The sequence below is a fragment of the Marmota monax genome, unplaced genomic scaffold (genome assembly GCF_021218885.2).
Source record: "Marmota monax isolate L192 unplaced genomic scaffold, Marmota_monax_Labrador192_F-V1.1 WCK01_AAM20220418_F8-fsc00014, whole genome shotgun sequence".
In the NCBI taxonomy this organism is placed as follows: Eukaryota; Metazoa; Chordata; class Mammalia; order Rodentia; family Sciuridae; genus Marmota; species Marmota monax.
Window position 1 is genome coordinate 30,360,540 of NW_026695222.1, and position 22,225 is coordinate 30,382,764.

The following is a 22,225-nucleotide window of genomic DNA, read 5'->3' on the forward strand; positions in this document are numbered from 1 at the left end:
TGCAAACACTCGCGCGCACATACACATACACACACACACACACACACACACACAAACACCAGCACAGAAAAGTCAACAGTAGATGACTCAACAAATTATTTTTCTTTCAGGGTGTGTATAAGCTAGCTGTTGATATACAATGATGCTGCATAACACCACCCGATCTCAGTGGCTTCATATAGCAAATACTCATTACTCAGGTCCTTCAGGTCAGCAGGGGGCTGCCGTGGATGTTGGCTCAGCTTAAACATGTATATAGAGAAGGCTGTGTCCACAGACCTTGGCTGGGATCTGCTGGCTGCAGGCTACTGGCTGTCCTCTGGCCTTGGCTGGAGTGACCTGACTCTGCTCCATGCATCTCTGATCCTCCTCCTGGGACAGTGGCTGACCTAGGCTTGTCCTCACAGTGATGGTAGAGGGACTAGCAAGCAATCCTTGCTGGGTGAGGCTTTTTCAGGCCTCTGATTACACAAGTCTACTTACGTCACATTGGCTACAGGAAGCAAGCTACATGGTTGGTTCTGGTGTCTGATGAGCTCACCCACAGTGAGAGGTCACCATAAGGTCACATGGCAAAGGTCAGGGATGTGAGGAGGGTGAGGACTTGGGACCCTTGTGCAAACACATTCCACTTCATCCCCATCATCATTCACATCTCTCTCACAGGTAAAATGCATCCATACCCACCCCCAAAGACCCCACAAGTCTCATCCTGTCTTAGGGTCAGACTTGAAGGCCAGGGTTGTGTGGTCTCCAGCAGATCAGGATATGGCTCCACTTCATCTGGAAAGAGCCAGAATAAAGAGACTCCAGGTCCAGTACCACACACCCAGCATTCAGGGGTCAGACAGCCAGGACAGCCACAGTCATCCTGCTGTTTGGGAGAGGGTAAATGGAGACCCCCCCCCATCCACTTGGTCCAGAGCACTTCTGAAACCCTCTGGGCAGAGGCTCCCAGGTTCCCCCATTCAGGAGACAGGACAAGTTTCAAGATTAGGCCTTGGGTTAGCTGCCTGGTTCTTCCCTCTGCCTACTGAATCATCCTTCCCACTTTGATAAGGGTTGGAAAATATCCTCCGAGGAGCTTCTCAGCCCGCTTCCTGCCCACCAGAATTGGGGGGTCTTTTTTGCATATTATGCTGGCCTAGGCTGGTGACGGTTTTGCTGGTAGAGCCATCTTAAAAACGTGGTGGATTTCCTGTGTGCCTGTATGCCCGAAGCCACACACCTTTTCTGGAGTCTTGCCTCTTCACGTGCCTCAGAGACTTCCTTCTTTAATGTTCCCAGGTGCCGGAAAGCCTTCCGTCCATCTAAGGGAACCACTTGGAGAATTTAACAGAATCCTGCATCCAGACCCTTCGTTTCTCATTTGTCTTTTCTCTAAGATCAGTTCCCCAAACAGGATCTTCATCTTACTTTGAAAATCTGGTTGGAGATGAAAAACCATATCCAGCAAATCTTTAACTTATTCTATATTTCCTCTAAATTCTGCTTTAGACAGTGCTCAGCTCTTTTTCAAGCTTTTCCTCCTCACAATACTTAATCATAGGCAGCTTCTGAAACACTCTATTCTGTCTAGAATTTCTCTCTCTCAGAAAGCTCAAACTCACGTGCCTTCTGCCTTCTAAGTTATCTCAGGTGGCAGTTTCACCAAATATTTTTCATGAAATGCTTGCCATTTAATGGGAATTGTCATCTTTCCAGCCTCCACCTGCAAATCAGTCCCCAAACCAGTGCTACATGTTTTGGTCCTCTGCTTTGGCAGTACCTCATTTCTAGATACTAAGATCTACATCGTGTTTGTCACAATGACGCAACATAATAATAAAAAAAAAAGAAACAAAGAAAAAACCTCCACCAAACCTATGTAGATACAACAATATGCCTTTTCTGTTGACATCTTTGGGATCAGCTGGGGACCACCAGGTAACTACTGGGCTCACAAGTCTGAGAATCTGCTGGCCATCGGCTGGTTGGCCACGACCCTTGGTTGGGGTAATTCATCTCTGTACTACTTGTCTGTTGTCGTCTTGGGATGAGAGGGCTAGGCCAGGACTGACCACCTCGTGGTAAAGACTGAGATACAAGCAAGCAAGCCCCATAAGGCCATGTCAAGCCACTCCTTCTATCAAGTGTACTTAGGATACCATTGGCCGAATGCAGTGACATGGTTGAGCCCACTACTGTGGGTGATGGCAAGCCACCCTGCCCCCAGTGGGAAAGTGCACAGAATCACATACACAGCAGAGGCCATGGCCACAGGGGTGGGGGCTGGGGGGGGGAGACTTAGGGACACTTGTGTAAGCTATTAAGCAAGCTATGACATTAGCATAACTGATGCCCAACTGATTCTTCAGTATTCTCCCTCAGACTAAGCTAGAGAAACTCAAGGATTTGTTTATGAAAGTGATTCCCTGCAACCTATAAAGATGAATTTACCACTCAGAGCAGTATGTTTTCTAAAAATTTAGGTGTATGCCATTTCTGCATTGTCTCCATGGAATGTTAATTTTTCTATTGTATAAATTGGTGACACTCATAAAATTGTAAATTAATAGGATTCTATTTTTACCTTTGAGTCAATTCAGTATACTAAATCGTCAGTCATTTCAGTACCAACTTAAACTCAAGAAAGATTTTTCAGCTTGAACGTATCAGTGCCTTCTTCATTCAGCAACATTCCTTAAGCCCACTGGATGCCAGAGCCCGAGGGGATTCCGGTAGTAGGTAGGAACAGTCAGTGGCTTTGAAGAACAGTTCAGTGGGCCTGTCTGATCAGTACACTTCATTTAAGAAATAAGTTTGTTCTTCTAGAACAAGATACAATAACAGAAGAGTTTAGACCCTTTGCTTTTCAGGTCAGAAAGTGCTATTACACTCTGCAACTTAGCTCTGAGATTTGCTCATCTGGTTTTTCTGGGTTTCGGTTCTTTTGATTGTTCAAGAAATGAAATGACTATCACAGTAATATGAGCAGGGAGGTATCTAGAAAACCCTTGTAGAACATCCTGAGCAGGCGTTATTCCTCATGATTCTTTGTAGGAACCCATGAATAGAATTTAGGAAGTAGGCCCTTGAACTTGAATGTGAAAAACTTACTACTTCATTTTCGGAACATTTACTGGAAATAACTGTGTCCTTCAGTTATGAAAACAGGCAACCAGTCTGGTAACACAGCACATGAACTTGTTGCCAGCAAAAATCACAGATGCTTTCATCACACTCGTGCATCTAGATGGAAATATCTTTAGCACACTTTTCTATTTAGAAGTTACTGTTGTTACAAGACCCGCCGCTAGATCTTGTTATTTAATACACTGATAAAGCGTACACATTGCCACATCACAGAATTTTTTCTTTTTTCTTTTAACATTTTCAGTAACTATTTCAGTCTAGTTGGCCTCTTTTGTCTTCTTGTTGTTTTTTAGTCTATTTTGTGCATGTAAAACATATTGTTAGAGGGGTTGTAAAGGGAGTGATGACATAAAAAAAGTTAAGAACAACACTCTAAGGCAGAAAAAAGGAAATTTTTTCAGAAAGGGTAAATACCTTAGGCTTTGAAGGCCTTACGGGCTCTGTCACAGCTGTTTCCCTCTGCCATGAGACTGTGAAAACAACTGTGGGATAACAAATGGCTGTTTCCAATAAAACTTTATTTACAAAAACAGGCTGTGGGCAGCATTTGGCCCACCGGCTGTGGCTGGTCATTTTTGTTCTAAGGTCAGTATGCATGATCTTGCTGGTATTTGGTCATGCAGTATATTGTGAAGACTTAGGCTTCCCAATTTTCAAGAAGCATGTTAAATTGCTCCCTGTCACCTCTAATTGAATTCATCAAGCAGCTCATGGTTATGTTGTAGGTTTTATACCAAAAAAAAAAAAAAAAAAAAAACTGGAACATAATCCCAATCTTTTGAGTATATGGCCTTAGAAAGCAAACATTCATTAAATAAACAATTACTTATTTGGCTCCAGAATCAGTCTGGGTTGGAATCCAAGCCCTGCCACAGACCACTGGGTGACCATGAACAAATTATGTAGTCTCTCTGGGTCTCAGCCCTTCTGTACAATAGTATTAGGACTGATATTAATAATACTGTCCAAAAGAATAAAATAAAATATAATAAATACTAGCCCTCATGCCATGGGATATTGCCATTGAAAGGAGACCACCTCGGTGGAGAGCTCAGCACAGTGTCCCCAAAAGCAATGGAAGACTGTTAGCTGCTGCTATTTCCTTTGGTTAAGCAATATTGAAATGAAGGGTCACCAATTTGCTTGAATTATCAGTGCCTTAGATAATTTGGACTTGGCATTCATTGAGTAAATAAATTTTACAAATCGTGTCCATCCAGATGTTTGCAATTTCACTTTCCCTGCTCATCTTTCAGCAAATATGATTTTTTTTGAAAAATCAAGCAGCTGGATTCTATAACTTCACAAGTAAAGAACGCAGCTGGCCATGTGGGATAAATAAACTTTGTGCAATAAACTTGTCTCTATTAATAAAAATCTGCATGAAATATAAGCTGGTGTTTCTGTCACTGTAAAAAGAGTCCTCGGATGAATGCAGCGTGGAGCTAACCCATTTGGAAATGTGTTGTTGACTCAATTACAACATGTAACTCAATCAAAATCGACGGATTATACAAAGTTATGCAACTGTGAGCCATTAACTAGCAAAGTGGGTGCATTAACTGTATGAAGATAGTTTGATTGTGTTAAATATAAACGAGTATGTTTGCAGAACTTTTTTGGGACTATTATATAGCTCTTTTCCAACTCCCATTTTTCTTCTGGGCTTCCTAAGGGCGGTAGTGTGCAAAAGCACGTGGTGGTGGTTCAGGTGTTGGGGAAGAAGAGAAGTCCTTCCCTCCTCCCTCCTCCCAGGGCCTGCTGGGAGCTGCAGTTAGAAGGTCGCCTCCCGCTCGCCTTGGTATAAGCAGTTTTCTGGTGTGTGCTGCGGGGGGATCCTCTGTGGTTGTTGCTGCCTGTTCTTATGGAAACTCACCTTGTGTTGACAGGGGACGCCCCCTTCCAGTGCTGGCTCTGTAGCGCCAAGTTCAAAATCAGCTCGGACTTGAAAAGGCACATGCGCGTGCACTCGGGGGAGAAGCCTTTCAAGTGCGAGTTCTGCAATGTCCGCTGCACCATGAAGGGGAACCTCAAGTCGCACATCCGCATCAAACACAGCGGGAATAACTTCAAGTGTCCACATTGCGACTTCCTGGGTGACAGCAAAGCCACCCTCCGGAAGCACAGCCGTGTGCACCAATCGGAGCACCCGGAGAAGTGCTCAGAGTGCAGCTACTCGTGCTCCAGCAAGGCGGCCCTGCGCGTCCACGAGCGCATCCACTGCACGGAGCGCCCCTTCAAGTGCAGCTACTGCAGCTTCGACACCAAGCAGCCCAGCAACTTGAGCAAGCACATGAAGAAGTTCCACGGGGACATGGTCAAGACCGAGGCCTTGGAGAGGAAGGAAACCGGCAGGCAGAGCAGCCGGCAGGTGGCCAAGCTGGACGCCAAGAAGACTTTTCACTGTGACATATGCGACGCCTCATTCATGCGGGAGGATTCGCTCCGGAGCCACAAGAGGCAGCACAGTGAGTACAACGAGAATAAGAACTCCGACGTGACCGTGCTCCAGTTTCAGATCGACCCCAGCAAGCAGCCCGCCACGCCCCTCACGGTCGGCCACCTGCAGGTGCCCCTCCAGCCCAGCCAGGTGCCCCAGTTCAGCGAGGGAAGGGTCAAAATCATCGTGGGGCATCAGGTGCCCCAGACAAACACCATCGTCCAGGCCACTGCTGCCGCAGTCAACATCGTCCCACCTGCCCTGGTGGCCCAGAGCCCAGAGGAGCTCCCGGGGAACAGCCGGCTGCAGATCCTGCGCCAGGTCAGTCTGATCGCCCCTCCTCAGACCTCGGGATGTCCGAGCGAGGCAGGCGCCATGAGCCAGCCGACTGTCCTGCTGACCACCCATGACCAGACCGACGGGGCCACGCTGCACCAGACTCTCATCCCCACGGCCGCCGCCGGGCCCCAGGAAGCGTCCGGCAACCAGACGTTCATCGCCAGCTCGGGTATCACGTGCACTGACTTTGAAGGCCTTAATGCTTTGATTCAGGAGGGGACAGCTGAAGTGACAGTGGTGAGCGATGGGGGGCAGAGCATCGCGGTGGCCACCACGGCTCCACCTATATTCTCCTCCTCTTCACAGCAAGAACTGCCCAAGCAGACGTACTCCATCATCCAAGGGGCGGCGCACCCCGCTCTGCTGTGTCCCGCCGATTCCATACCAGATTAGTACTGAGAAAAGGGGGACAAGAAATGAGGAGTAGTGTTCTGTAAAAGGTTTGCTCTTGATGTTTTTAAGGATTGCCGTGCCCCCCCCCCCCCCCCCCGTAATAAATCATGTTTTGTACTTCTTACTGTAATTTTTTTTAACACTGTAACTACTTTGAGACCACCTCTGAATCACCGCGTTCTATGGTAGAATCTTAAATGTTACCAAGATGATTCCAATTAGGAGTTGGGATTAAATAGGTTAAGTAGTGAATACATTTGTTTGTTTCCAGTTTGATTTTTCAACTGTAATAAAGGTTCTTTTCCATCCCATTCAATTTGTGTAGTAGATGGTACTTCCTAGCCTCTCTTAAGCCCCATTCTGAAATACCTCCCAGAATTTGGGGTATTACTGTATTGCGTAGATACAGATCTATTGGCTTGGAGAACCATTTTCTACATAATGTGACATGAATACTTGAAAAAAAAAATGTTTAATGATAATGAACAAACAGTTCCCTAATAAATTGATACCTGGTTAAAAGATCCCAAATGTTAATGCTTCTTGAGATATGGTTTGGGTCTGAGGGAGTGTAAATCATTGTATAATTAAACGGAACAGAAAGTAACAGAGGCTTTTAGTTCTCTCATGAATATTGCACAAACACTTTACCACCTTCACACTTATATGGAAAAAGTGCAGTACCTAAAGTGACCCCCACTCTTTTTTTTTTAAACTTCAGACTGAAGATCCTGACATTTCTATTTAAACACAAATATGATGCAAGTTTCTACTAAAATTTGAGAGGACTTTTCTAGGACTTTTTTGGTTGTTGATATCTGTGCAGATCCAGGATCCAGATGAATGGTTTTGGAAAAGCACCTAGCACAGGTTATATTGAGAGGGAAATTCAAATTGTATTCTGTTTTGAATTGAAATGCTATTTGATCGGTAGGTGGCGCCAGAGAGAAACTGGAATTACTCCTATTTATACCTATAAATATCCTCCAGGGGTTTAATATCTCTGATTTTCCATGTAGACAAGGATTGATAAAGAGGGGTGGTCACTATTCTGAAAGAAGCATGATTAGATTGTTATGAGCATACTTAGATGCATTTTTGCCTAAGTTGTCACTTTTACTTTTTCATAATATATGAACTTATATATATGCAGCTCGGTGGCAGGGTCCATGCATGAGGCCCTGGGTTCTATCCCTAGGAATAGGAAAAAAAAATTTTGTTATGTAGATCATCTCACCTTCATATGAAGATGTTATTTGTGCTTTGGGTAAAAACAAGCTAGGGAAATAAAAAACGATGATGTTAGAAATCTTGAGGGTTTGCCTATTAGACATGCAGATCCAGTACCAAAAGAAAGAGCCAAAGAGTTAGAGCTGGATTTTGTCTCCCTTCTTTCTTGGATTCTTAGTATTTGGATATAGTTCTGAAGCCTTATTGCATAGCTTTGCCAGACTTTCTCTATTTTCATGTCAGTATTGGTAGTAGTGAATTATTAACTGGTTTTGGTTTGAAACAGGAATTCCTGCAGTGCACAATGCTAGAAATTTTTAGTAATTTTATCATATTGGAATTACAGTGCCTCCCGATCTACAGTTTTTCTTTCTTGCTTTCAGTTACCTATAGTCAAACTGTAGTGAGAAAATATTAAATGGAAAATTCCAGAAATAAGTTCATAAGTTTTAAATGCCTTTAATATAGTATGTTGTTGTAATTGTTCTTTTTGTTGGTTATTGTTAATCTCTTCCTGTGCCTAATTTATAAATTAAACTTTGTTGTAGGTTTATGTGTATAGAAAAGAACATAGTGTATATAGGGTTTGCAACCATCGGCAATTCAGGCATTCAAGAAATGTCTTGGAATATGGACCCAGAGAGTGGGGGACACTACTGTATTACTTGAAGCTCTTTAGAAAATTACTCAGCCACCTTTTAACTATGAAACCTCCATTACAAAACTGTTTTCTACATTGTTCTTCTGTCCCCAAGAGTGTCCCTTTTTTCATCTTTTAAAAGAGTTTTTTCCTGATTGTAAATATGATGTGTATTCAAGATAGGACACATCACAAATGGAATAGTATGGGGAAAATGAAGCTACTGATAACCTTCCAGGCCACGTGTAAACATCGTCACCAGCTTGGTGGACATCTTCCGGTCTTATTTCTCTATGCTTCCACATGTATGTTTCCTAATCCAGTGATGAAGCTGGGCTTGAGTTTACTCTTTTCTTCTTGCATTCTGTATTTCTTTCCATATTCTCATATGTTCACCTGGCAGCCACCACATGTACAGACACACAGGCATACCTATACATACACAGCATACTCTGATATTATAAATGACAACAGGAAAATTTGTTCCCTGCAATAAACTGTGCACAAAATTGTACAAAAACCAAGCTAACAACCCCAAACCTAACCCTCCCAACCCAAGGTTGACGTTCTCTGTGTTCATGTGTGCATGCATGGACTCAGATGAAGGTAACATAGAAAAGGGTTTTCCTGTTTCTAGAGTAATTGGATCATGCAATGATTATTCCATTTATTGACAGTCCTGTGGGTCAACACAGCTAACCCTAGTTTATTTGGTTTTTGGCTTCTTTCAGCCAAGGGTAGTAGTGTGAATGTCCGGTGCTCTCGCCAGCCATCCCCTATGCGTGGATATTTCGGTTATTTAGGGATTTTCCATCACAAACTGCCACAGTCAACATCCTACATAATTCTTCAGATTCAGTGCCTTTTTTTTTCTTTCTCCGAAGACTAGAAAGTGTGTTTAAAACTGTGTTTCAATGAGTTTCTGTGGCTTATATTTGCATAGATCCCAATTGACTTTCAGAATGGTAGTCTCCTACAGAGTGGCCCAGCCACCTGCAGTCCTGCCAGTTAACAGTCTCTTGAAGTGGCCTGGTGAGTGAACCAGTTATCTGCTCTTTGTGCTTCCCAGCTGGTGTCTGCATCTGCACGTCCTGTGACATCTCCAGGCCTGCTGACCACCTGGCCTTGGAACTTACACTTGCCCTCCCTCATTTGTCTCAGCTTATTGGGGAATTGGGGATCTAAACCCCACATCTGTGGCCCAGTGCTCAGTTTTCTCTCCTTCTATCACTTGTCCTTTGACCTTGCTTGTGGCACTGTGGCCAAATAGAAGTGACTGCTTTTATGTAGTCTGCATTCCATTCTTCATTTGTGGCTCTTATATTTCTTTAAAGCCCCCCTCCCCCTGAGATGAAGAGGTTCTTTTTCTTTAATATTTTTTTATTTGCTTCTGTGGTTTTAGTCAGCACCCTATGGCAGCCAAAATTCATATTTATATTTTTTGGTATATGGGTTTGGCTATCCACTGTGCCACAACCACAAGTTAAATAAAATAAGATTTTCCTTAGAACTGAAATCCTGATTTTTGCCTTTGGTGTAGATCGAGTTCCCAAATATACTTGAATCTCTATTCTGTCCCATCGATCTTTACATCTTCTCTGGCTTGCCAACATCAACTATTTGATTGTTAGTGTTAAGGAATACCTTAATCCTATAGACTTACAAAGTCTTCCTGTTGCTGTCTAGTCCCAAAATATTCTTAGCGATTCTTAGATATTCTTCCAAATGAAGCCATTTTATCCAATAACTACCCCCTGACACACAAACACGCCAAAAAACAAAACAAAAAATCTTTGGGGGACTTGGATTATGTGTAAAAGGAATGACTTATGAGGCTGCAGTTATATCTCAGTGATAGAGCGCTTGTCTTGCACGGGTGAGGCACTGGGATCAATCCTCAGACCACATATACATACATAAATAAATAAGTAAACAAACAAACAATAAATAGAAGTATTGTGTCCATCTACAACTCTCCTACCCAAAAAATTTTGATTCCTGTTGTAAACATTATGTAATAAAATGATATCTAATTTTCTTCATTCACAGTCTATTACCATATAAGACTTTAGTTTCTCTATGATTATTGTAATTATGAATGGAAATATTTTCTATTTCAAAATAATTGCTGTAAGCATAAAGAAAAGCTATTTTTATATATTTGTCAAACACCATTAGGAAAAGTTCACATTCATCAACATGAAGTAATGGAAACCCCTAATCTCTGATAAATATGATTTATGATGATTATAAAATAGTCATCTCATTTCAAATTGTGTTTTCTCTTTCTGCCCCATGTATTTACTGTTTATTTTGTTTCCTTGTCCCATTGCCTTGGGACTGTTGATATCCCTGTTGTGTTCTTAATTTTAACATGATTGGCATTAACATTTCCCAATTTGATGGGCGGGGGTGGTGGCTCAGTGGTAGAGCACTTGCCCAGCATGTGCAAAGCACTGGGTTTGGTTCTCAGCACCACATATAAAGAAATGAAATAAAGGTCCATTGACAACTAAAAAAAAAAAAAATTTCCCGCGCTGGGGATGTGGCTCAAGCGGTAGCACGCTCACCTGGCATGCGTGGGGCCTGGGTTCGATCCTCAGCACCACATACAAACAAAGATGTTGTGTCCGCCAAAATCTAAAAAATAAATCTTAAAAAATTCTCTCTCTCTCCCTCCCTCCCCACCCCTCTCTCTTTAAAAAAAATTTTCCAATTTGATATAATGTATATTCCTACGAGTAATGGTTTTTTATAGTTCTCAAGTCATTTTCTTCAAGTAAACATTTCACGTAAGAATTTTTATCAGGGTAGGTTGCTGAATTTTATCAATATCTTTTCAATTTTTTACCATATGGGTTTGCACTTGAGTATGTTGATAGAGTGAATTAGTATACCACACGTCCTGTATTATTGAGTCATCTTCCATTCCTGGGGCAAACCCTCTTGGCCATGTTGGATTATTCTTCTGATACCTTGCTGGATTCCATTTCCTAATTTTTTTTTAATTTTTACAACCATATGCATAAGTGTCATTGATCTCAGTTTTCTTTTGGTCCTATCTCTATCTGGCTTTTGCTTGTTTTTGTTTTAGGTCGTGCTACTCTGAAGATAAATTGGAGTCTTTTCCTTCTTGTTCAATGACTTGCAATAGTTTGACTATCTCAGAAATTCTCTGCTCTGTTCTCTGGGCTGATTCTCTATTTCATGTTCATTTTTGACAAAGTTTCCCATTTTTTTCTGTGATTACTGGTCTGTTCATGTTGTTTACCTCATCTGAATCAATTTCATAATTGATATTTTGCAAAAGGAAAAAAATCATTGATTTGTTCTAAGTTTTCATGTCTGTTATCTTATACTTCCATTTAATATTCTCTTAAAAACATATATGTATATATGTATATATGTATATATATCTCATATAGTGTATATAGTATGTATATTATATATATATAAGTATTAAGTATTATTTATATATATTATATGTATAATATATATACTCATATATAGTATTTTCATCTCAATTTGCAAAGGATTTATTATGCATTTGTATTAAAATGAAAGTAGAGTTTTTACTTTTGTTCTTTCTCTGCCCCTCCTCCATTTAATTTCAGATTTCAACTTCAACAGAGATTGTCCCCAAATCTTTAATAATGTTTTCATCTGCTTTTATTTCAATTTATTTTGTTATTCTCACTTCCTATCTTAAATTCACTTATTCCTCCTTGAATAACAAAAACATTTAAAGCTGTACCTTTTTCCATTATGATCCACTTATGTTAAAAAAGTAATTTTTTTAAAGTTAAAATCACGGCTTATACAAATAGAGAAAGAACATCTGTCAAAGATTTTATTTCAGTCATTAATTCAAAGGGAGTCAGTAAGATATCACATCAGGTTCAAAGAAGAATTCGACAAATGCACTTAGACAATCAGGAATGCTGGAATAAATTTACAAAGGGGGCAGACTGGATCAGTATCTCCAGGTGACAATCAGCTGACTCCACCAGATTAAATCTGTTTAATGTTTACTTTTTACAAATTACATGCATTATTATATATTTCAATAACTGACAAAGTTGTAAAAAACTCAAAACCACAGGGCTGGAGATGAAGCTCAGTAAGTAGAGTGCTTGCCTAGCACCCTGAGGCCCTAGGTTCACTCTCCAACACCGCAGAACAACAAAAATAAAATAAAAGGCACCAACCCCTACAGAATAGATCACCAGGGTTGGGGACTGGCGATGCCCTCAATCATCTTCATTGTCTACTTCAAACTCTTTCAGAATTTTCCCTTACATCTGTATGCCTATAAATTTTATAAGGAATGTCCTTTCTTTTCCTGAATTTCAAGATATTTTTTTATTTCAGTTGTAAGGTTGATTGGGAGGTGCAGAATCCAAGAGATGGGTAAAGACATGTTTCCTATTTTTTAAATAGTTACAATCTATTTTGATTTTTTTTTTGTTTGTTTGTTTCTGATGTTATTAAGTTTGGTCTCATAATGTGACCTTTAAAATACATGCTTTTTGTAATTTTTCAATTTCTGTGTGCTGTTTATGGGACAAATTTCTGTAAGTATTTGGCGGTTATCAGAGAAGAATGTATATGTAGTCTCTGTAAAGTTCACATTTTTATGAATCAAATCATCTTTGTTATTCAAATCTTCAAACCCTCTCTGGTAAACTGAGAGAAGGATTCCAAAACCTTGTTGGAATCGCCTTGTGTGGGCATGCTGGGATGGAGCGCAGGGCCGCACTGGGGCCAGGCCAGCGCAGCCCTGGACTTAGCTTTTGACCAAGCTTCTCTTGCATTACGGGGGATTTCATTCCATTGTGTTTTTTCGTTCGTTCGTGGTACCTGTGGGACCACGGCTGTTGCGTGTTCTTTGTCATCTTCATCTTAGATAATGATCCTTCCATTTAATAGCTTCAGCCTTAACTCATGCTTTATCTCATGGTGATATTCTAAGTCTTAGCTTATACCTTACTACCTTTGCCTGATTTATCTTCACCCATCCCACTGATTAAAAACCATCACCTTCTCCTTGCCTATGACAGGGAAATTCAGATATTTTATCTTTATCATCCTATTAGTCACTTCCATCTTATGTAATTTCACTATTTATAAACTTTGTGGTTTTCTCCTTTTCTCTAAGTTTCCCTGTTCCTACAGATGGTGTTTGGTCACATCTCTCTTCTGCTAATGGCTATTTTCCAATCTTCAACAATCATTTGTAAACTTATATTTTTTCCATTGCTGTATAAAAAGCAAAGTTAACCGTGACTCTTTCTTCCATCCTGAAGTCCTCTTCCCAGTGAGAGGAGGCTTTGGGGCCTCATTTTTTCCTAGAATGCCCTGTCCCCAAATCTTTAGTGTTGCCGAGATAGCTTTCAAGTTTATTTCCAGGCTTTGCTTAAGTCCTGCCTTCTAGAGTGTCTCTTATATTAAAATACTGTCTGCACTTAGATTCAACCAAAATCTGCAACACACGGGGCTCAACACAGTTCTTGGACTCTTCTTCCCCATTCCACGCCTTTGGTTTCATTTTGCTTGGTTTGAGTAATTCCTGGAGTATATGCTTCAGAAAGGACACAGGGGGTTCTTCTTTTGACCCGTTTGAACATAGGATCTTCTCTGCAGTCACCCTTAAACTCTGTTCTGGTCGGGATGGGGAGTTCATCCTGCTCTGATCCAAGTCACGACAAAATGCTGTGTTGCCAGGAGAGAAGTGGGCAGTGCCCCACCTTAGCAAATCAGGTTGAAAGAGCCAGCCCGGGAAGTTTCTAGAATCTTGAGAGTGGCTTGACATCAAGACACAGTGTTGATCTTATCAGCCATGAAATTGTAATTATATAAATTGAAGATCATATTTTTCAAATTTCTCATGCCCACGGGGCTCCAAGCTTTAAACATTTCATCTACATAAAATTATCCTTAGAAAAAAATTGATCAAAACAATATAAAATTATGATACATTATGGTAATTATTAAATATAAACAAAATATTTACTGAGACTATGAGTCTTAATGAGGCAGTCAGCCTTGGTTTGGCATCAGCTTATGTATCTTTACTAAATATTAATTTTTTTAAAAAACTGGATTTTTTTAAAAGTTGCCACCATGAGATATAATTCATTTTCATTTATATTCCAAATATTCTTTTTTATTGATGTAAACTTTCATTCAAACAAATAAGCATATAAAAAAATTGTATTGTGATAGCAATGCCTCTCGATTATTTTAACTCCTTTTAAATTATATATTCCCCCCCCAAAAAAAACAATCACATGTTGGTCAATCATAATTAACTGGGTCAATATTATCAAAAGCAAAGAACTGAATGCTGACTGGGGTTTCTTTTCCAATCCTGGAGTCACTAGATTTTGTAACATCGACATCTTGATGTTCCAGAGTTTTCTCAGCTCTGTGCATTGATTACATCTGGATTTTTCTCAACTACCCACTTTTCACAGCTGGGTGTGTTCTCACCTTCTCGACTTTAAGAAAAAGTACCCATGGGAGTTGAGATTTGACAAGTGATTTCCTTTCTCGGGCCTGTGTACCTCTTGAAATATCTTGGTATATTCCCAAGCTCTAGAACCCGGTTGGAAGACCTTTGTCCTAGATTCAGCAAAAGCCAGGTGACAAGGATGTCCAGTATTATGGACTATGCAACTCTCAACTCTGCCATGGTAGTATGAAAATATCTGTAAATAACTGGAAAGAAGCCGGTATGGCTGATTTCCAATCAAACTTTGTTTATAGACATTGACGTTTGAATTTCATATAATCATCATGTTGCAAAATATTATTTATTGTTTGACCTTATTCTCAACCATTTAAAAATGTGAACACATTCTTGGCATCAAGACCATACAAAAACAGGTGGTGGTCACAGCTTGCCAACCCCTCACTGGGCACCGCCTCTACCTGAGATTAGAGTTAACATGAAAAGTTAAATGAGTCTCAAGAAAGTGAGGCACACAGGAGTCTTTTAGATTTAAATTACATATTATGGCATATTTTTTACTGAATGTAGAATTCTGCTTAAGTAATTTGACCACCTTTTAAGGCTTTTTATAATTGTTATTGTTATTTTCAGCACCAGGTTTAACAAACATATGAATCTACTTCCTGAAATAGTAAAATCACCCTGCATTCTGTTGTGGGATTAGTCTATAAACTCCTAAAAAGCCACAGGGCTATTTGTGATCCTTGATGCCACCCTTCCTGAAAGTGTCACAGAGAAGCACCTTTAGACTAAAAAGTTGTAAATGCCTAACCGGTCCTGGCTTGTGTCATGATGACACTTGGTTAAATAAAATCACAGACTCCTCACCACCAAACTGAAGCCTCTTAACCTCCCTTTATAAGTGAGAGACTTCACCATAAAACTGAGCCTCAAATCTGAATTCAACTTTTGAGTGGTTCCTGCAGAAGATTTGGCTTCCAGAAAGGGAAAAGGCAGTTTCTCTGCTAGATAAGGAAGTTAGCAAGGAGGCAGCCTGGACAAAATCTGACTCTATCCAGCAATCACAGTGCCTGAAGTTTATACAAATTAGGGGACCCTCTCTAAGAAAAAGAACGTGCCGGGCTGGGGGTGCAGCTCAGCTCAGCTCAGCGGCTTAGCATGTGTGAGTCCCTGGGTTTCAGCCTCAGCACTACAAAGAGAAAAAAGAAAAACTGCAAAATCATGAATACAAAATGGCAAATAAAGATTCTTTCAAAGGGCTGAAAGAGGTAAGGAATTTTAATTTCAGCATCTTCACAGTAAATCTGCCTCAGCATTTAGTTCTCAGCAGGAAGGAAGAGGGATTTCCTGCAATCAGGAAAATTCCTGTCTGAAGAAGAGAGAAACCCCTGTTTTTTCATTTAAGGTTAGCTGGACCCTAGACCGTGGGGAGGTGGCCACCTGAGGAGTCCTTCAGACAGCCAAGTCTCACTTCTCTTATGGAGAGAATGTTGTCCCAGAAAAAATAGACTGTCCCTACCCTTGGTAGGGCAGCAACACAGTTTTTATGACAAAGACCAAGCCCTCAGGTATCGCCTTAAAAATTGTCATTGGAAGTTAAAAGAAAATGACTTCACCCCTCCATTCCCCATCATTTTAGAGCGTACTTTTTTCTCTAACTGCATTTTTGTCAATAGAATTGAATCTTTTCTACTTGTAAGTCAAACAAGTCCATTAAACGGTCGATTGTGCCCGGGGTCTGCTCTGTGTTGGCTGCTAAGTTAGGTCGTCTGTGGTTCTCGATTCACGTTTTCCAAATGTCCAACCAGTCTTCTTTACAATTCCCCTGTCTCTGGTCCGTTTTTCACAGTAAAGCCCAACTTCAGTTCACCCTGGTGACTACACTTGGGTTGATCCTATAGCTGGAGTTGCTTTGTGGCTGGGCAGGTGTTTTACATAATGAAAATCTAAACTTGAATTTGAAGTGGAGCTAAGTCTCCTTAGAATCGAGTGCCAGTGATTTCATTAACTCCTTTCAGGGGATTTTGTTCTTTACAATCGCTCTGAAACTCGGAATCGTCACGTAAAATGAAGTTGTTTTTGAGCCCAGTTTCTCAAATACACTCCTGAGGAGGAGGGGTGGGGGAGCAGTCTTTGGGTGTGATCTTAGGAGGGGTGCTAAAAGCTTATTTTCTTTTACTTTGGAGCTTTCATTTTAACCAGAATGCTTTTTAAAAATTAGCACGAAAGCACACCTGTCATCCCAGCAGCTCAGGAGGCCGAGGCAGAAGGATTGTGAGTTCAAAGCCAGCCTCAACAACTTTTCAAGGCCATGAGCATCTCAGTGATACCCTGATTCTAAATAAAATACAAAGTAGGGATGGGGGTGTGGCTCAGTAGCTAAATGCCCCTGGGTTCAATCTCCAGGACCCAAAAAAAAAAAAATTAGCACAAGTGTCCTGATTCATCGAAATAACTGACTTACAACAAAACCACCAAATACTCTTGGAGGGATTGCAATAAATAATTGGCTTGAAAATCAAGCAGAAGCATCCTTACAAAGAAAGTTTAGAGATAGAATGTTGCCACTCATGGAAAAATAAGCAGTCTTGTGTTTGAAATGTGTCTGGCCTCTCAGAGACAAACCAATGAAGCACATAATTTAGATTGGCCCAGACAGTCAGCAGCGCAGCTGAGGTTGAGAAGCCCTGAGTCAGCTCCGTGTCTAGCAGGGAGACCGATATTAAATAAAAGAAATAAGCCTCCATCCAATTCTCAAATGCACCTGTAGCTCCTTTCTGTATTGTCTCTATTGATCTAGAACTTTCTTTCCTCTCCTCCATGGCAGCCCCTAATCCAGCTGATTCTAAGAGCAAGACAGCGCCCCCTGCTGGAGCAGTGATTAAGCCCATGCTTCCCTAGGACCCTGGATTGATTGGCAGTGTCCACATTGTACCAAAGTCTTACTGTGCACCGATTGCTTATCACACAGGCTCCCAGGAGCCAAGCATGCTCCATGAGGGCAGGAACAATGCTTCTAGCCCACCATTACCCCCTGATTTGTGGCATAGAACCTGGCAGGTAGTAGGTGCATAATATTTATTAAATAACAGTGATTGTGATTTTTCAGTGATAAAAGCTAAGATTTATTGTGTCATGTTTGTGCTAAACTCATCAAATCATACTGTAGTCCCCGAGGGAGATACTGTTAAGACATTGTGCAGGAAAAAGAGGTGGAGCCCAACAGCCTGGTGTAAGAATCACCTGGAAAACTGGTTTTGAATAGCTACCTTCAGCCCCAGGGCAGCTCAGTAAGTTCTAATAAAGCAGATGGGGGGGGGGGGGCGGGGGCGTTGCTGGGAACGTGCGTTTAAAATCCAGCCTCTGTGGAGATTGTGGTGATCCAGGCATCCTGGGAAATACTAGGATAAAGAAGCACAGTCTTAGAGACTAAGTAAGAGACGTGCGGATGTTGCAGAGCTATTAGCCCAAGAGGTCCAAACCTGGAGCCCGCCCACCCCTCAGCAAGTTCCCACTGGCTACCACCTTCTTCCAGCTTCCTCAGTCAGGGAACCTTTTGTTCACAGGAATCTGCTTTCCCTCTACTTCCCCGTTCATGGGTCTCTCTCTTGCCAATTTGGCAGGAGGGAATAAGAAGCAGACCTGGGAGGCCTTTGGTGTGTGGTCACTGCACCTGTCCCCCAGTCATGAGCATCTGATTCACAGCTGTGATTTGGGAAATTGAAGTGTCTTTGCTGGGAGCCTCTTACACCACCGATGTTTCAGCATTGTGTAAACAAACATCCTTCTGTGCTCCATCCAGTGAGCTGTCTAAGCCTCTGGCATCTGGCTTTACATGAGTTTTCTCAGAGTTTCCAGAATTCAAAGGTTGTCCTGGAACACCCTTGCTATAGGGATCCTAGCTGCTTAGTGTCCTGAGGGAATGTGTGTCATTCGCTCTTTGTATTCTGCTTTTCTTTGTGTTGGCATCAGAAGAATTCTCCTTGGAGTAAAAAACAAGGCTTGCAACTGAAATTCCCCTTGAAGTCATTAGCCAGAGTTGAATCTTCTGGGAAGATTTCAACTGAGGAATACGGGAACGCAGGCGGTGATCGCTTCCTCCCCAGCAGTCCTGCTGCTCTTGCTGCAGGTCCAGGGTTTCTGAGGTCCCTGCTCTCAGGCGTGTCCTGCAAGCTGCATGAACACAGCCTGAAAGAAGGCAGACACGTGCTTGAGCCAACCCTGACTCTCAGGTGCCCTCGCTGACCTGTCTGTCCTCCCAGTGAGATGGGGAAACAGAGCCACAGAAACAGAGGTCGTGTGGCTTGCCCAGAATTGCTCTGCTGGTCACTGGTCTCACTGCACTGGAGCCCAGGTCCATTCCTAGTGCAGATGCCTCGTGACCCCCTGCACACCTCCTGCCCTAGGGTCTGGCTCGAGCAACAGCCAGAGGCAAGAGGGTGTGTTCATGTTGTTTGGTTTCATTTTCCAGTTTTCTTGCTGCTTTAAATGCCATCCTGGTGTGGTGGAAGCAAAGAGGGGTCCCCACAAGATCCCAAACCTGAGGACATTGATATTGGGAGTTGTCAGGGCCACGTTATGATTGTCCAGTGCCCTGAGTCCTTTTGCCTGTGTAGGTCCCTTCCTAAACACACACATGCATGCACATATACACACATGTGCATACACACATGCACAGACACATACACACATGAGTGTGCACATACACACAAGTGTGCATGCACACGTACATGAGCATGCATGCACATGTGTGCATACATGAATCACAAATATGCACTGCATACAAGCATGCACATGCACATATACACAGGCAAACTCATGCATACACACATGTGCATAGATGCAAGCATACAAACATACATGTTCAGACACAAACAGGCACATTCATGCACATGCATAAAGATACACATGCATATACATGCCTTAATATACTCACACATGCACACACAAATACACATGCATGCATATGCACGTACACGTCTGCATAAACTTTCACATATACCTACACACATGCATACATGCACAAATTTACATGCAAGCATACATACGGGTATATTTGCATACACATACATGTCTCACATGCATGCACATGTACACACATTCATGTACACACACATAAGTGTGTGTGCATACACAGGTGCACAAGTGTTCCCAAACGTGCAAGTATACATGTGCATATAAACCCACATATGCATGCACACTCATTCATGGACATATGCTATGTGTGCACACATGTGCAAGCATGCATTCAACACTCTCATACACACACATACATGAACATATGCAGACATGCAAGCACACACATACACTCACACATGCCCCATACATGTGTATGCACATACACACACATCTCTATATATTGAGAGATTTTAAATTATATTTCACACTACATGGCTATAGAGATGTATAAATCCAGGCTGCATTACATTAAATTATTTTCCTCTGATTTTAGAAGAATTTAAAGCATTTGTAGGCCCTGAGGCCCATGGGCACTGTGCAGAATGGAGAAGTCAGCCCGGGAGGGTGGAGATCATCACCAAGACATGAAAAATGTAGGAGAATTTTACAGTCTACAGAGAGAAGAAATGGGTTGAGCGGAAGGATAATTACTTATCTTTGTTTTGGCCAGTTTTTCCTATAACAGCTTTACAGAGATAAATTCACAGGCCATAAAATTCACTCTTAAAGTGTACAATTCACTGGTTTTCACTGTCTTCAGATTTATACAACCATTAACAGCATCTAGTTGCAGAACATTTCCATCACTCCAAAAGGACACCCTGCACCCCTCAGCAGCCACTCCTCAGCCCGCACCCTGACTCCCAGGAACCACCCATCCTGTGCTCTGGGTGTGCCCCTTCTGGGCATCTACATAAACAGACTCAGCTACAGCTGGGCCTTTGTGAGGCTTGCTTCACTCACCACGGTGTTTTCGAGGTTTGTCCTCGTTGTGGCTGTATCAGCACTTCATTCTGTTTACAGCCAAATAATATTCCATCATATGATCAACATTTTACCAGTGGAAGGGAAATATGGGCTGTTTCTTTTGTTTGCCTGTTTTTTTTTAAATGTTGATCTATTCAAGTTTGTGAATTTATATCATTGTACCTTCTACCTACTGAGCCTTTGCTGTGTATGTCACATTAAATCAGAGGCCACTGCTCTTAAAGAGCCATACTGAACAAACCTGCCATTTGCATCTGCACTTTAGAGAATACAACAGAAAGGTTGGGCAGCTGGCTCTGGGCCACACAGCCATTTTACTTGGGATTTAGGATTTCACTTGTCTTGAGTCATCTAGTGACTAAGATCTTGTTCTGGAGCTAGAATCATGCATTATGAATCTAGTAAAGGGCACAGTGCACTCACCCAGAGTTGAGTAAAGCATGGTGTAATTAAGGCCAGCCTAGTGGTCACTCTGAAAAGAGCAGGATGTCAGCAGTGAGTGACATGCTTCCCTCTCAGCTGAGGGGGAAAGGCAGGCAGTCGGGAGCAAGGGACTGTTCCCACCCCTGACTGCACGAACATTAATGAACACTTGCTGTATGCTCGGAACATACAGCATTTTATGCCTCTCACAACCGACTCTCAAAACATGGAAGGTGACCAGAGGAAAGCCGGTCTATGCTCAAATCAGTCACCTGTGCATTCCCCACAAGGGTACACGTATTTGTATTGCTGTAACATCTCGACAGGTTGGTTAGTCAAGATTTTGTGAACATAAAAATTATAAGCAAAACAGTCCTTTGCAATATTCTATGATCCAACTATCTTTTTCTTTTATTTTTTTTAATTTTGTTAACTATAATTTTTAAAAGAAACTATTTAGAAAGCAGTTCAGGGTTTAACGCTGAATTGGAAGTTCTTGAGCAATAATGATAGTCGTTTATTCTGGACCACGTTTTTCCAGTATTATCTTGTCATCAGGGTTACTTCACTGAATTTTGAAGGTCAATTTTAGTTATTAGGAAAAAGAAGTCTATGAGCAAGAGCTACTCAGGTTTCTTCGATTCACAGGTGGGTTCATTCTGGGCCACACCTATGGGACTCTTCCCAGGGCCCAAGAGGACCACAGGCTTGTTGATTGAGAGGCACGAGCTCACCACGGCTTACTGTCTATTTTCTCTTCCAAAGGCCTGAGTCTTGGGAGCTGAGACTGACCTGTCCACTCTAATCCTGGGCAGCTCGGTAAATGCTTCCTGAACTCATTTGTTCCTTCAATAAACGTTCCCTGAGCACTTACTATGTCCCAGATGCTGCTGTGAAAACTGATGAAGATCTCGCCCTGGTGATGTCTGCCTTCTAGTGAGAGAAGCAGAGGAGAAATACTAGACAGAGTTCATGAGTACTTGCCAGGGGCTCAGAAACCCCGGGAGCCAGGAGAGGATTGGAGACAAGTCGGGTGCTGGGGCCGGGTGCAGTTTGACATAGGATGGTCAGCAAAGGCCTCCCAAGAAGTTACCACTGAAGTAAAGACTAGAAAGAGGGACGGTGGGAGCGCCGTCAAGAGGAAGAGCAGTCCACGTGGAGGAAACAGCCAATGGGAAACTCAGACAGGAACAGGGTGGGGCGT

General features: G+C 42.0%; 1 protein-coding gene across 2 annotated transcripts in view; it reads left to right on the top strand.

Annotated features, from left to right (window-relative positions):
* The window catches only part of Zfp64 (ZFP64 zinc finger protein), a 73,540-nt gene that overhangs the window by 22,999 nt on the left and 28,316 nt on the right, over nt 1-22,225 (top strand). Inside the window, exon 6 of one of the 2 annotated variants that reach the window (XM_046433451.2) lies at nt 5,025-6,832. The exons of the other annotated variant lie outside the window; for it this stretch is intronic. Coding sequence (XP_046289407.1) covers nt 5,025-6,307 — 1,283 coding nt within the window. The 3' untranslated portion in view covers nt 6,308-6,832. Of the gene's footprint in view, nt 1-5,024; nt 6,833-22,225 lie in introns of those variants that run through there. 2 annotated transcript variants of the gene reach the window in all.